At 43.2% G+C, this 13069-nt stretch overlaps 1 protein-coding gene across 3 annotated transcripts in view; it reads left to right on the top strand.

Annotated features, from left to right (window-relative positions):
- Window positions 1-13069, top strand: part of LOC122541785 (transmembrane protein 150A) — a 57420-nt gene that overhangs the window by 27057 nt on the left and 17294 nt on the right. The window contains exons 2-3 of one of the 3 annotated variants that reach the window (XM_043678758.2): window positions 1753-1800; window positions 3694-3727. The exons of 1 other annotated variant lie outside the window; for it this stretch is intronic. In XM_043678758.2, the coding sequence (XP_043534693.1) occupies window positions 1773-1800; window positions 3694-3727 (62 nt within the window). In that variant the 5' untranslated portion in view covers window positions 1753-1772. Of the gene's footprint in view, window positions 1-1752; window positions 1801-3693; window positions 3766-13069 lie in introns of all 3 variants that reach the window. One more of the 3 variants, XM_043678757.2, reaches the window with a different exon arrangement.

Below are 13069 nucleotides of genomic sequence, written 5' to 3'. Positions count from 1 at the left end.
GTCAACTCATTCCCCTTCATTTACCAATATCTTTGGCTGCTTCACAGTAAGTTTCCATTCTCTGAAATTCTCTGTATAACCATCTTTTAGCTCCTCCTTCTCCAATCTGTTATTGTTCAGGTTGTAGCACATTATTCCCCATTCTCTCTGAAAGATTCTGGGTTGTTTTCTATGTTAAAGCACTCAATGTGTGAGCTTTTGCAAGGAGATCGTGTCCGTATACTCAGTACCCCTCTGTGCTTTCAGCTGATCTCATGACAGAATGCGTCTCATATATTTTGAGAGTTGGTGTCCTGCCAAACATATTAATTTAGTTAAAGTGCAGAGCAAACACTGATATATGGCCTAACTTCAACTTTGGAAACCAGAGTAACAATTCCCCCGATCTTACAATCTCTCAGTAACTTTAGTACCAATTAAACTGTAGATTTACAAATATTGAATAAAGTTAAAATTGTCCCTGGAGTAATTTATCTAATTTTGTTCTCCTTGTTTCTCTAATGGGATGTGGTTTTGCAGGTGAAGCCAGTGTATGTTGCCCTCACCTCAATACCCTTGAACTGAGTGGTTTGCTGGGCCGTTTCAGAGGTTGGTTCAGAGGCAACAACGTTGCTGTAGTTTTGCAGTCACATTAGCACAAATTTCAATTTGGGTATCAGGAGGTGGCCATTTGGCAAATGGCTGGGACAGGCTGGAAGTGGGTGTGAGATGATGCCCCAGGCAGGTATAAAAGCCCGCTTCCTGCCCGCCTTGGTATGGCATGGTTACCCAGTGAAGAAAGTGCCCTCTCTCTTGCCTACCCTCAGCTGTACCCTACTCAATCTGCAAGAACTCTGAATGGCCTCAGGGCTTTGGGAGGCCTAACTGTGAGTTGACTAATTCCAGGAAAATCACAATGAGTGACTCCTTTCCACTCAGTTCAGACCTCCATCTGAGGCTGAAGAAACCCACAGGGTAAATCCTATCGCAAGGAGGGAGAGGAAGCAAGGAGAAGGAGAAAATAAAGACCATATTCGATATTGTGACCCAGAAATAGTCCTAAGACCCAGAGGTGACCCTTATAAGGCAGCAATGCTGAGCTGAAGTGAGTTTATTCAGATATGGGCTGGAGATCAGAATGACTGACAAGGAAAGGTATCTGCTCGGCAGGAGTAATTCTCACCTTACTTTTCAATGGGTGGAGGTGTTGGAGGGTGGAATTCTTTACCACAGAGAGCTGTCAAGACTGATTCACTTATTATATTCAAGGCTGAGAGAGATACATTTTTAATAAGTCAGGGAATCAAGGCTTAGGGAATAAAAGAGGAAAGTGATAAACAGCGTGGAAACAGACCCTTCGGTCCAACTCATCCATGCCAACTAGATATCCTAAATTAATCTAGTTCCATTTGCCAGCACTTGGCCCATATCCCCCTCGACCCTGCCTACCAGTCATTATCTCATTGAATAGCAGAGCACCTCGATGGGCTAAATGGCCTATTCTGCTCCACATCTTACGGAGTGAACAATGAGGGTGGACCTGCGTTATCTCAGTGAAACTGGATTCAAACTGCAACAGAACAATCTGTACATTTTCAGCTGACTGTCAGTACGACCCAAATCATGCAACTCAGTTTCCAAAACAGTTCTAATAAGGGAGAGGTGGAATGAAAAAATGAACTGGCGCTGGAGTCTGTGTAAAATTATCTGAGGTGTGTGGGCAGATTGGTTGTTACTGCGTGTGCATTGAATAATTTCTGTTTCTCTTGACAGGTATGGTCTAGCCCTGAGAAATGGCCATGTGTGCCCATTGTACAACTGGTAGGTTGTCATTTTTTAAATGTTATAATGAGGGCAGAGTAATTTAAATCAACGACCAGCTAGTGTACAGATGCTACAACTGCCTGTAGAGTAATGCAGACCTCAGGTACCACAGTGTTCACTGAATCCTGAGAACTCCAGTTACTGATCATAACACACACAGTTAGCTGCTCGATTGCTCCACGTCAAGATCTTGAGTGGGAGGGGAAGTGTTGGAAAGGGGCAGACGTGATGCTTTCACGTAGCCTTGGTCCCAACCATTGGGACAAAAACAGCCAGGGTGATCTAGAATTGAAATCACTCGAGTGAACATGGCTTACTTTTATTAACCAGCTTATGCAGACTCCTTCTGTTGGTACAAATACCTACGGTAACTTCAAGTGAACAAAATGAACTTTTCAAAATGCTATGCGGTACAGACCCCTCTTGAGTGCTGTTTTCTATTTTGAGGTTCCACCCTTAAGAAGGATGTATTGGATTTGAGAAAGGGACACAAGGCAGATTTAAGTTCATGGGCCGGCTGTAGAAATTTGGCTTGCATTCCTGAGTATAGAAATTTGAAGAGTGATTTAAATTTAGATTGGAAAAACCATTTTCTCTGATCGGGATTCCTGCACAGAGGGGGCACGAACTTAAAGGTAGAGATAGATGGTTCCGGAAGAATGCGTTTCGCTCAAAGGATCATTGAAATCTGAAAGGGTTCAGAAAAGATTTACAAGGATGTTGCCAAGGTTGGAGGGTTTGAGTTATTGGGAGAGGTTGAAAAGGCTAGGGATGTTTTCCCTGAAGTGTCAGAGGCTGAGGGGTGACCTTATAGAGGTTTATAAAATCATGAGGGGCATGGATAGGATAAATGGACAAAGTCTTTTCCCTGGGGTGGGGGAATCCAGAACTAGAGGGCATAGATTTAGGGTGAGACGGGAAAGATTATAAAAGAGGCAACTTTTTCACGCAGAGGGTGGTACGTGTATGGAATGAGCTGCCAGAGGAAGTGGTGGAGGCTGGTACAATTGCAACATTTAAGAGGCATCTGGATGGGTATATGAATAGGAAGGGTTTGGAGGGATATGGGCCGGGTGCTGGCAGGTGGGACTAGATTGGGTTGGGTATCTAGTCGGCATGGACGGGTTGGACCGAAGGGTCTGTTTCCGTGCTGTACATCTCTATGACTCTATGCTCTATCTGCCAAAGACACTGGAAACATTGATAGTTTGTAATGTTCAGATAGATATGGGTTTGCTGGGGAAGGGAATCAAAGGATATTGATCAATTGATGAATGAGATGGAATGTAGGCCAGCATGATCTGAATGAATGGTAGAAGAGGTTTAATGAACTGAATGGCCTCCTCCTGCTCCTAATGTTCCTTGAATGTAAGATTAGATTGAAGGTGAATATATTGTTCTTTAAACTGATTTCAGAACTAAACGTGCTGCAATTCTGGTTAGCTCTGAATGGCTTAAAAACTGGAATTAAAACAGAGAATGCTGGAGAAACTCAGCAAGTGTGGCAGCACCTGTGGAGAGAGAAACCGAGTTAACACCTCAAGTTCAATGACTCTTGCTCAAAACTAAAAAGAATTGGAGATGGTGTGTGTTTAAGCTGTTTGGGAGAAGCAAGTGAGGGGACGAGAAGGTTTGAGGGTGAGAGGGATTATGGATCAATAATGTCAGCAGACAGAAGACAAAGGGGGTCGTAATGCCTGTGGAGAAGGACAAGGCAGGACAGTGTAGATGCTGAGTTTCTCCACCATTTCCAGTTTTTTTATTTCAATTGAACAACATCCTCAGTAATTCGTTTTATTTTTTGACTAGTTTGAATGCTTGTCACGGTGAACTGAGAGTGGTTGATTTGAAACTCGTTGTTTGAGTCAATGTCTGGTCTTTGTCCTGCAGGGTGTACAATCGTTCCTGTTCTCCTGACACCTCGGTGAGATGTTGCTCTGTTCATAACATGCCCTTTGTAAGGTAAGCTGACAGTCTGAGTGGTGACTCAGTGTATAGACTTCACACAACAAGGGGAGACGCTCTCAGGAACTGCACTGTGGCAGAAGATAATGCGGATTGACTTGACGGAGGAAGGGGTGGTTTAAAACTTTATGATGGAATGTGATGAGAAAGAGTTTAATGAATATGTAGATGGGCCTCTGAGGTGAGTTGTGATATCACTGTGACCTCAGTTGTTGTGTTTTTGTGCTTTACTCAGATCCTGTTGAGAGCTTGCAGCACGTAGTTTTATAACCCTGCCATCTGCAACGGCCAGTCACAAAGAAGTTTGTCATGAGCTAAGCTCTCAAATTTAACCTCCGTTCCCACCATTCATGGTGTGGGGAAGATTAAAATGCCGCCTCACTTCCCCTCTGAGTTGGAACCCTTCTCAAGTTGAGTTGCTCAGTTCCCTACTCACTAACATCAAATCCCTACAGTCTGGAAACAGGCCCTTTAGCCCAACAAGTCCACACCGACCCTTTGAAGAGTAACCCACCCAGACCCATTTCCCTACCCTATTACTTTACATTTACCCCTGACTAGTGCATCCCTGAACACTATGGGCAATGTAGCATGGCCAATTCACCTTACCTACACATCTTTGGATTGGAAACCCACACAGACACAGGGAGGATGTGCAAACTCCACACAGACAGTCTTCCGAGGCTGGAATCGAACCCAAGTCCCTAGCACTGTGAGGCAGCTGTGCTAACCACACAGCCTCCAGCCGTGGGATGGCATCTGCACCCTGGCAGAGGGGACCTCGACGGGCTGCTGGGTGCCCATCACCGTGGGATCCTGGAGGTTGACTGAACAATCTTAACAGGCCTCAGTTGGTCTCTAAATGAATTGGCCTCAACCCTTTTGAAAGAGGACCATGCCCCTTCCCCAGTGCCACCTGCAAAAGAATAGCCAAGGAGTGGGATGAGGCTGGAGTGCCGGGTATACAGATTGGCAGGATACACAACCTTTCTTTGGTAAAGTCACAAGAGGAGGCCAAGTTAGCCTGACTCTGATTATTCTCCACATTGACCCTCTGCAGTGTTGCTGTACCTTACCTTCAAAGTGAAGTGCATTCTACTAATGGGGGTGTATGGAGGTTTGGAATTGTTACTGAGATCCATCAGTGCTGGACTTGTGTAGCATTGAATAAAATTAAGGTTGCCAATTTTGGGTGGACATGTTCCTGGAGATTTTATCACATGACCTCCTGCCACATGGCTAATATTTTTTCACGTCATAACATTGAAAGCAAAATGGAGGAAAATGAAAGTTAAAACCTCTCTGACTTTTCTCGACCGGTGGAAGTGTCCATGAGATGTATTTTGAATTCCTGGGGTGGGATTTGCCAATTAAGATCTAAGCGTCAATGCTTTAGGGTCACATTTCTTTGGAGCAGCATGTGAGGTTTTATATCGGTGAGTTCACCAGACCGACAGACCGCTGGTGATGTGGTAGAGAGCACTGTATCTCACAGATCACTCACCTTTGGGCAAATAGAGCAACCTCTAGTAGGATCGTGCCTTTCCTGTGGAGCTGGAAGAGCCCTACACTGCCTTACAGCATGAATAGGAACAAGGTGGGGCCAGTGCCTTTGGCAGTGGAGACACCCATCTCAAAAAATAGTTTGTTCATGTGTCACAAAGAACGTAACATAAATCTTAGGATGGTTCTGGTTTTGTGTGTATGTTACTCAGAGGCGTTCCGGGGGCAATGAATAAAATCAAATTGGCTTGTCTCTTTATGTCACCATCTGTAACATCTAGCTTAAAGTGGTTCTAAGGCACTGGAGAACTCAGATTGTTAAGTATCAATTTGACACACCAATCCCTGATGGGAAGCTGGTAGAAATGTTGCTAAATTGTTAACTCAGGGGGTTAGGGACATTCTCTGGGGTGTTGGGTCAAATCTCACCACAGCTTGGGTCATCATTTGGTAGTGCAAACCTTGAATGTTACTGAAAAAAGATACCCATTTCATCCACGACTTTTGTCTTCCACTCATCAGGACAATTTGCAAGAATATCAATTACAGGGGAACACCAACATTTGTACTGTTTGAAAAGAGAATATTGATTAGTTGACAAGTGTAGAAGCATTGCCATAGAAAGACACCAGTTAATGATGAATGACAGTTTTGATTCTCAGAGGTTTAATATGCAAGTACAGCAAGTAATTAGGGAAGCTCATAAAATATTACATTTTATTGTGAGGGGTTTTGAATATAAAGGTAGGAAGGTTCCACTTCACTTAGAGTAGGCATTTATGAAACCATTTATGGAGTATTTAAGGAAAGATATATATAAGAAAAAGTTACCAGGCTATGACTTGGAATGAATGGACTATCGTATGAAGAAAGATTGGGCTTTGTATCTACTGGGGGTTTGATTTAACTGAAACATATAAAATCCTGAGGGGTCTTGACCAGATCTATGTGGAGAGGATCTTTCCTCTTATAGAAGAATCTAGAACAAATAGCCACTGTTTAAAACTCGTGAGTTGCCTCAGTAAAACAGAGATGAGGTGATTTTCTTTTTTCTCAGTGTTGAGCATCTTTGGAACTCTCTTCCTGAAAAGAGTGGTGGCAGTCTAGTGCTTGAATGTTATTCAGAGACTAGGTGGATAAATTCTTACTGAGCAAGTGGGTGAAAGGTGGGAAAGAGACAGGTGAGATTCGAAGTTATAATCTGTTCAGCCGTGATCTTGGAGTCGTATAGCATGGAAACAGACCTGTTCTTGCACTTTGCTGAGTGCAGTGGACAGAATGTGTGTGCAGTCAGCTGCACCCAGACACCATGGGACAGACTGTTGCCTCTCAGCGCTCTGTGCATGTACTTGGCATTCTGACAACGAGGCCAGACAGATTTAACTTGAAACAGACGAATTCCAGGTTACTATGTAATCTGCTGTTTGCTGTATCCATGGACACCTCGATGTTCTCTGTCAGTTGCCGACCTTCTTTCATTCATCAACCACGCTTAGTTCAGCTAACAACACAAAAAAACACCTTTAAACTATTTATTAAAATAATGACTTTGCCGTAGCCTTCACCCTGATGATAGCAAGTGGGTCATAGGAGAGATTTGGGGTCAATGATCCTCCAAATGTGATCCTAAAAATTACTGTCTAATTATGTAATTCCCAGTCTGTGCCCCTTCATCTGAGTCTGGAGTCCTGTACATCAACCCCTCACTCTGTGCATTCCCCCCAATCCTGCCCAACATGCCCTGGAAATGACTTGCATGGAACTGATTCTCTGCAAACATTCAAAAGACTCTCAATCTCTAACACCTGTCCTGGAATTTTGATCATCTTTCTAAAATCTCCTAAGCCTGTGTAACTGAAACAAGTACAGAAATTGCTGAAGAAACTCAAATGGTCTGGCAGCATCTGTGAAGAGAAAGCACAACTTTCCATCATCTGTAGTTCTTTATTTTTCACTTGTAACTATGTTCTCCTATAACTGAACTGTCCTGTTATTGTATTCTTTTGATATAGTGTTCTCCTGAAAGGGTTTTCCTGTAATTGCACTAGCCTCCAACTCTCTTTCCTGTAACTGTGTTCTGCTATAGCTGCATTTTCCTGTAATTCCAATAATTGCATTTTCCTACTACTGCCTTTTCTTGTAACTGTACTCTCCTTCAATTCTGTTCCCTATAATTGTATTCTGTTTTATCTGCATTCTCCCATAACTGCATTGTGACAAAACTGCACTGTCCTGTGTTCTCCTATAAGTGTGTTCCTTGATAACTGTCTGAAACTGCACTCTCTTGTAACACGATTTTCCCAACTCAGTGACCTTCTGCAACTATAGTCTCCTGTGGTCCCCTGTGACCACATTCACTTTAACTATCTTCTCCTCTAACTGTGACGACTGGTAAGTGCATTCTCCAATTACTATGTTCTTCTCTTATCCCATCTACTGATAATTATTTTCCTGTTACCATGTTCTCCTATTACTGTGGTCTCCTGTAACTGTGTGCTTCTTTAACTGTGTTGTTTACAACCACTTTCTCCTATAAGTGTGTTACCCTATAAATGTGTTCTTCTACAATTGAATTCTTGTTCCATAGCTCTCCCCCATAACTGTGTTCTCTATAACTGTGTTCTCTTACAACAGTGCTTTCAGCTAATTACAATCTAACAACATAGTCCTGCTCTTTATGTTCTGTAGCTGCATTTTCCTGTAACCATGTTCTCCTATAACTGCATTATTGTATAACTACTCCCTGCTCCCCTCTAAATGCTTGATTTTAAACTGCTTTTATTATTTTCCAGCATTCCTCCAGAGCTCTGTTCTCCTGTATCTCCACTCTCCTGTAACCGAATTTCTCATAACTGTTTTTCTATATCTATGCTCTCTTTTTCTGATTTCTCTGATGACTGTGTTCTCACATAAATGCATCCTCCTACAAATACCGTTTAATAAAACTGCACTGTCCCCTTTCTGTGTTCTGCTGCTGCATTCTTCCATAAGTGTTCTCCTTTCACTCTAATAACAGCATTATTCTCCAATTGCATTATAATAAAACTGCACAGTTTTCAAAATGTGTCCTCCTGTACCCACATTCTCCTGTCAGTGTTTTCTCCTAAAATAGAACTCTCAACGATCTGGTCTCTGGTAAAAGAATGCTGTCCAATAACAGCTTGATCCTGTATCTGTATTCTTCTATATCTGCATTTTCCTGTAACTGCATTCACTCAGAACTCTGTTTTCCTGTAACTGTTGTCCCTCTTGTAAATGTGATCTCCTGTCACTGCATCTGCCAATAACTATGTTCTCCTGATCTGTGGTCTCCTATAATTGTGTGCTGCATATTTGTGCATTCTTATACAGCAGTGTTCATCTCTTACTGCAGTCTAATTAAACACAGTGTCCTCTAACTGCATTCTCTTCTAACAGCTATAATGGAATTATCCTGAACGTGCGTTCTCATGTAACTATGTTCTCTCTTTTTATAATTCTTCTACACTGCATGCTCCTGAAAATACATTCTCCTACTGCTATGTTCCCCGCACCTACATTCTAATATTTCCCTATAATTGGTTTCTAAAGTAGCTGCCTTCCCCTATAATTGTGTTCTGATGTAAAGTATTTTCCTGTAAACAGCATCCTCTGATAACTCATTCTCCTATAACTGCATTCTCCTACTTCTGCATTTTTCTCTAACTGCAATTTCCTATAACAGTAATTCCAGCAATCTCTGTGCTTATCTCAAATTCAACAACATTATCCTCCCATATCTGAAATCTCCTCACTACTTATCCCATTCGGGAATTCTGCATTCCTCGAATTCTCTGTCCTTGCGCATACCTGACTTCTGTTCAGTCCCTTCAAAGTGCAGGGTAGGCACAATGGGCTGAAATAGCCTCCTTTGGGTAGATGCAAGGCACAAAACACAATGCTTATGCACAAGGAAAATCTGGCATAGGACTTGTAATAAAGAAGGCCAGATTAATGTGCTGGGAGACTGAAACAAAAGCAAAATTATAGGAAGGAATCAGACAAGCTAGTAGAATATTGTTCTACTGACTATTTTTAAGACAGAGATGAATAGCTTCTTGTTAATCTAATGGGTGAAAGAGTGGACAGGAATGTGGATTTAAGGTTACAATCAAATCAGCAATGGTTGTATTAAATAGAAGAACAGACTTTCCTGTAACAGTATCCTCTTGTAACTGTGTTGTCCTGTCACTGCATTCGCCTGTAACTATTCTCCTGATCTGTGTTCTCCTACAACTGTGTTCTCCATACTTGTGTTCTGTTGTATTCTCATACAGCAGTATTGGGGTGAATGGCCTATTTCTCTCCTTGTTCATATGTAAGGTACTGTGGGCACTGGAATGTGGAATGTAATTCTGGTGTTAATGCTGGTTTGGACCTATCTTCTCTACAGACATCACCACTTCCTTCACCTCTAGTTCTGACACACCTGTGATTCCTATCCTCACTCACCCTCTAACTTTCCCTTCTCTTCCACTTTGCTCACTGAAGGACATGAGTAAGCCAGACTCTTGTTGAACTGACTGTGGTTATTCAGAGTGAGGATAGGGATCTGAGTGCCATGCTGAGATTACCTATAGAATTGGGGGAGATATGTGGTGAGGCCTAGCTGGAGGCCTGAGGCCTTCTGAGTACTACTTCTCACCTCACTAATATTCAAGATCCTACCTTACCAAATATTCCAATCAATCTGAACATCCAGAATTCTCAACGTGGTAATCAAATGGAGACCTGGCAGATTCAGCTCGCTGTTTGTTCTGAAGGATCTCCATAATGGACTCTGAACAGAAACATCCGATATGTGCAGCATCATGGCACGTTGCCGATCCATTTACAGCAGTACTGCACCTCAGGCTGCACTGGCAGCTCTCATTGCAACACTGCAGCAAGGACATTGTGTGCTCAGAGACACAAATGGACAGCTTAGGGTTGACCAGGCTGCATCTCCAGGTAGCTCTCGCTTGCTCTCTTAGTGGTCACTCATTCAGAGCTTATAGGATCCTCACTGCACCTCTGCCTTGCCTTTAAGCACTTTGACCCCTCAGCCAGAATTGCCAGACTCACAGTATATCTGTCTTGCCATGCCGTATAGGGCTAGGAAGGCAAATGAGATTGGGAGAGTGGAGGATGGAACGGTGTTTGGCTAGTGGTTATCAAACACACTGTAAAGTACACATGACAATAAAATTATTCCTTCATTCATTCATTTTGTCCCTGGAGTGTAAGTGGTTGATGGGTGACTCTGTAGAAGTTTATAAAATCATGACGGGCTGAGATAACGTGAATAACAAAGATCTTTTTTATATGGTGGGGGAGTTCAAAACTAGAGGGTGTATTTTTAAGGTGAGAAGAGAAAGGGACCTGAGGGACAACTTTTTCACAGAGAGAGTGGTTCGTGTGGAGAATAAACTGTTAGAGGAAGTGATGGCTGCAGGTACAGTTGCAACATTTAAAAGACACCTGGACAGGTACATGAGTAGGAAAGGCATTGAGGAGTTTGGGCTAAATGCTGGCAGGTGGTACTGGTTTAGTTTGGGAAACTAGGTCAGCTTGGATGAGTTAGACTGAAGGGTTTGCTGCCATGCTTTATGCAGATCATAATGGTATGGACAAGCATTTCGGCAGAGGGTTCGCTGAGGCATGCACAAAAGGAATGACATGGAATTGGAAAATATTGGCATGGGATTAAAAAGAGAAGGTCATCTTTGGCTTAAAATGAACACCGCTTTGTGAGGGCATTTAACCTGAGGCAGAGACTGGGAGTGAGCTTGAGGCAGGGCTGATTAACCAAATGAGATTGTGTGTGATGAACTGGAAGAAAATAATAAATATTCAATTATTTTTGTGAAGGAATTGACAAAACAATCAGGAGAGAACGGTGTGTTTTAAACAAAGGATTGCAGGACTGGCCTTCAAAGAGAGGTTGGGCAAACTGAACCGGTGTTGTCTAGGGTATTGAAGACTGAGAGTTATTGGAGAGAAGATGGTGACACTTGCACTGGCAGAGTGGAGAAGGTCACTTTCTAGTGTTGGGCGTTCCTCCAGATAGCTGAGTCTGCACTGGCACAGGTGCCAATCCCAGACAGGGCTGGCATGGCCTACTGTCATGGCCTCCACTGCTGGTCCTGGGGAAGGACCTCTGGGACCCTGCCTGTTCAATCGGCTCTGATACCCAACCCCACAGCTTAATAGAATGTTTAAAAGTGATGTATTGCGCTCCTCCCCAGCCTGCTTGTGTACAACTCACTATCTGACTGACTGATGTTGGGCATTATGATAGGATCAGGAAGGTAGGTGAACATCCTTTCATAAGACCATATGATAAAGGAGGAGAATTAGGACATTCAGCCCATTGAGTCTGCTCTGCCATTTGATCTTGGTTGATACATTTTGTCCCCCCTAACATATTATGAATGTACCACATCGAGATTTTCTTTCTTTTTACTCATAGAATCTCTACAGTATGAAAGCAGGCCATTCGGCCCTTCCAAAGAGCATCCCACCCAGGCCTACCCCTCTACACTTTCCCTGTAACCATACATGGATAATCCACCTAATCTGCACATCTTTGGATTGTGGGAGGGAATCGGAGCACCCGGAGAAAACCCACACAGAGAGAATGTGAAAACTCCAGACAGACGGTTACCCAAGGATGAAATTGAACCCAGATCCCTGGTGCACTGCGGCAGCAGTGCTAACCACTGAGCCACCATGCCACCTCAAGTCCTCTTAAAGACATTTCTCTGTCAGTATTTTACTTCCCTTTTTCCATCTTCTTCATCTTGAGCTATTCCTGTTGAAAGGCTCATGCCCGAAATGTTGATTCTCCTGCTCCTCAGATGCTGCTTGACCTGCTGTGCTTTTCCAGCGCCACACTGTCAACTCTGATACCCACCACCTGCCTGCCACGTCTGGAGCAAATGTTAGGAATTGCGCAGGACAACCCCAGATTGACAATACTTATCCATGTGCACAATGGACTTGTGAAGATGCCAAAAATTTCGGGAATTCCTGGCAGAGGCAAATTATTCGGGGAATGACATGTGGTAAGATGGGGTCTAAAATTGGGAGACTGGAGCACAATAGGGAAGGGGTGGGCAGTTAATGAGATAGGTTTGATAAAATAACATGAGTAATCTCATTAGGTGTCACAGTGAGAAACCAACCAAAAAACCCGATAAAACTCATACTTAGGCCAAAAGAAAATTAAGATGCAGCAGACATTCACCACTGGCTGGCTTTTTAATTCCACAGCATTTTGATTGAATTCAAATTTTCACCACCTGGCTTGGTGGGATGTGAACATGCACCCCTAAAGTGTGAGCCACAGGTGTTAGATTACTAGGCCAACACCATTGCCTCCACACTACAGTATTACTGCATGCTGGATGTTCCTGTAGATTCTCTATTCTCAGGCTCCCCTGAACTACTTGAAAGCCATTGAATTGTTTCTGTTATAGAGAAGGAAAGGCAGCAACCGTCTTTGAAATATCAAGGCCCAACAAGCAGCAACAAGAGATAAGCATTTATCTATCTTTAGAGGTGTTGATTGAAGGTTAGATGTTGGCTATTGCATTAAAAGAGCTCCTCTGCTGGTCTTTACTGAAAATCACACCATGGGATCCCCTGAGCAAGGTGAGCTTGGGCCCAGTATGGCACTGGGTGGCATTGGCAGCATCGGCAAGGTGGGCCTGCAGTGGACTCATGGCAACGGCATAGTGCAGTTCCTGCAGTACTCAGCAGAATCTGTGGCGGTTACATTGACAAGGCCCAGCCTAGA

The sequence above is a fragment of the Chiloscyllium plagiosum genome, unplaced genomic scaffold (assembly GCF_037043375.1).
Source record: "Chiloscyllium plagiosum isolate Xiang-an unplaced genomic scaffold, Cpla_swu_hap1 HiC_scaffold_43, whole genome shotgun sequence".
Lineage (NCBI taxonomy): Eukaryota > Metazoa > Chordata > Chondrichthyes > Orectolobiformes > Hemiscylliidae > Chiloscyllium > Chiloscyllium plagiosum.
The sequence above is the reverse complement of the archived record's forward strand: the minus strand, read 5'-3'. Positions and strand labels throughout refer to the sequence as shown.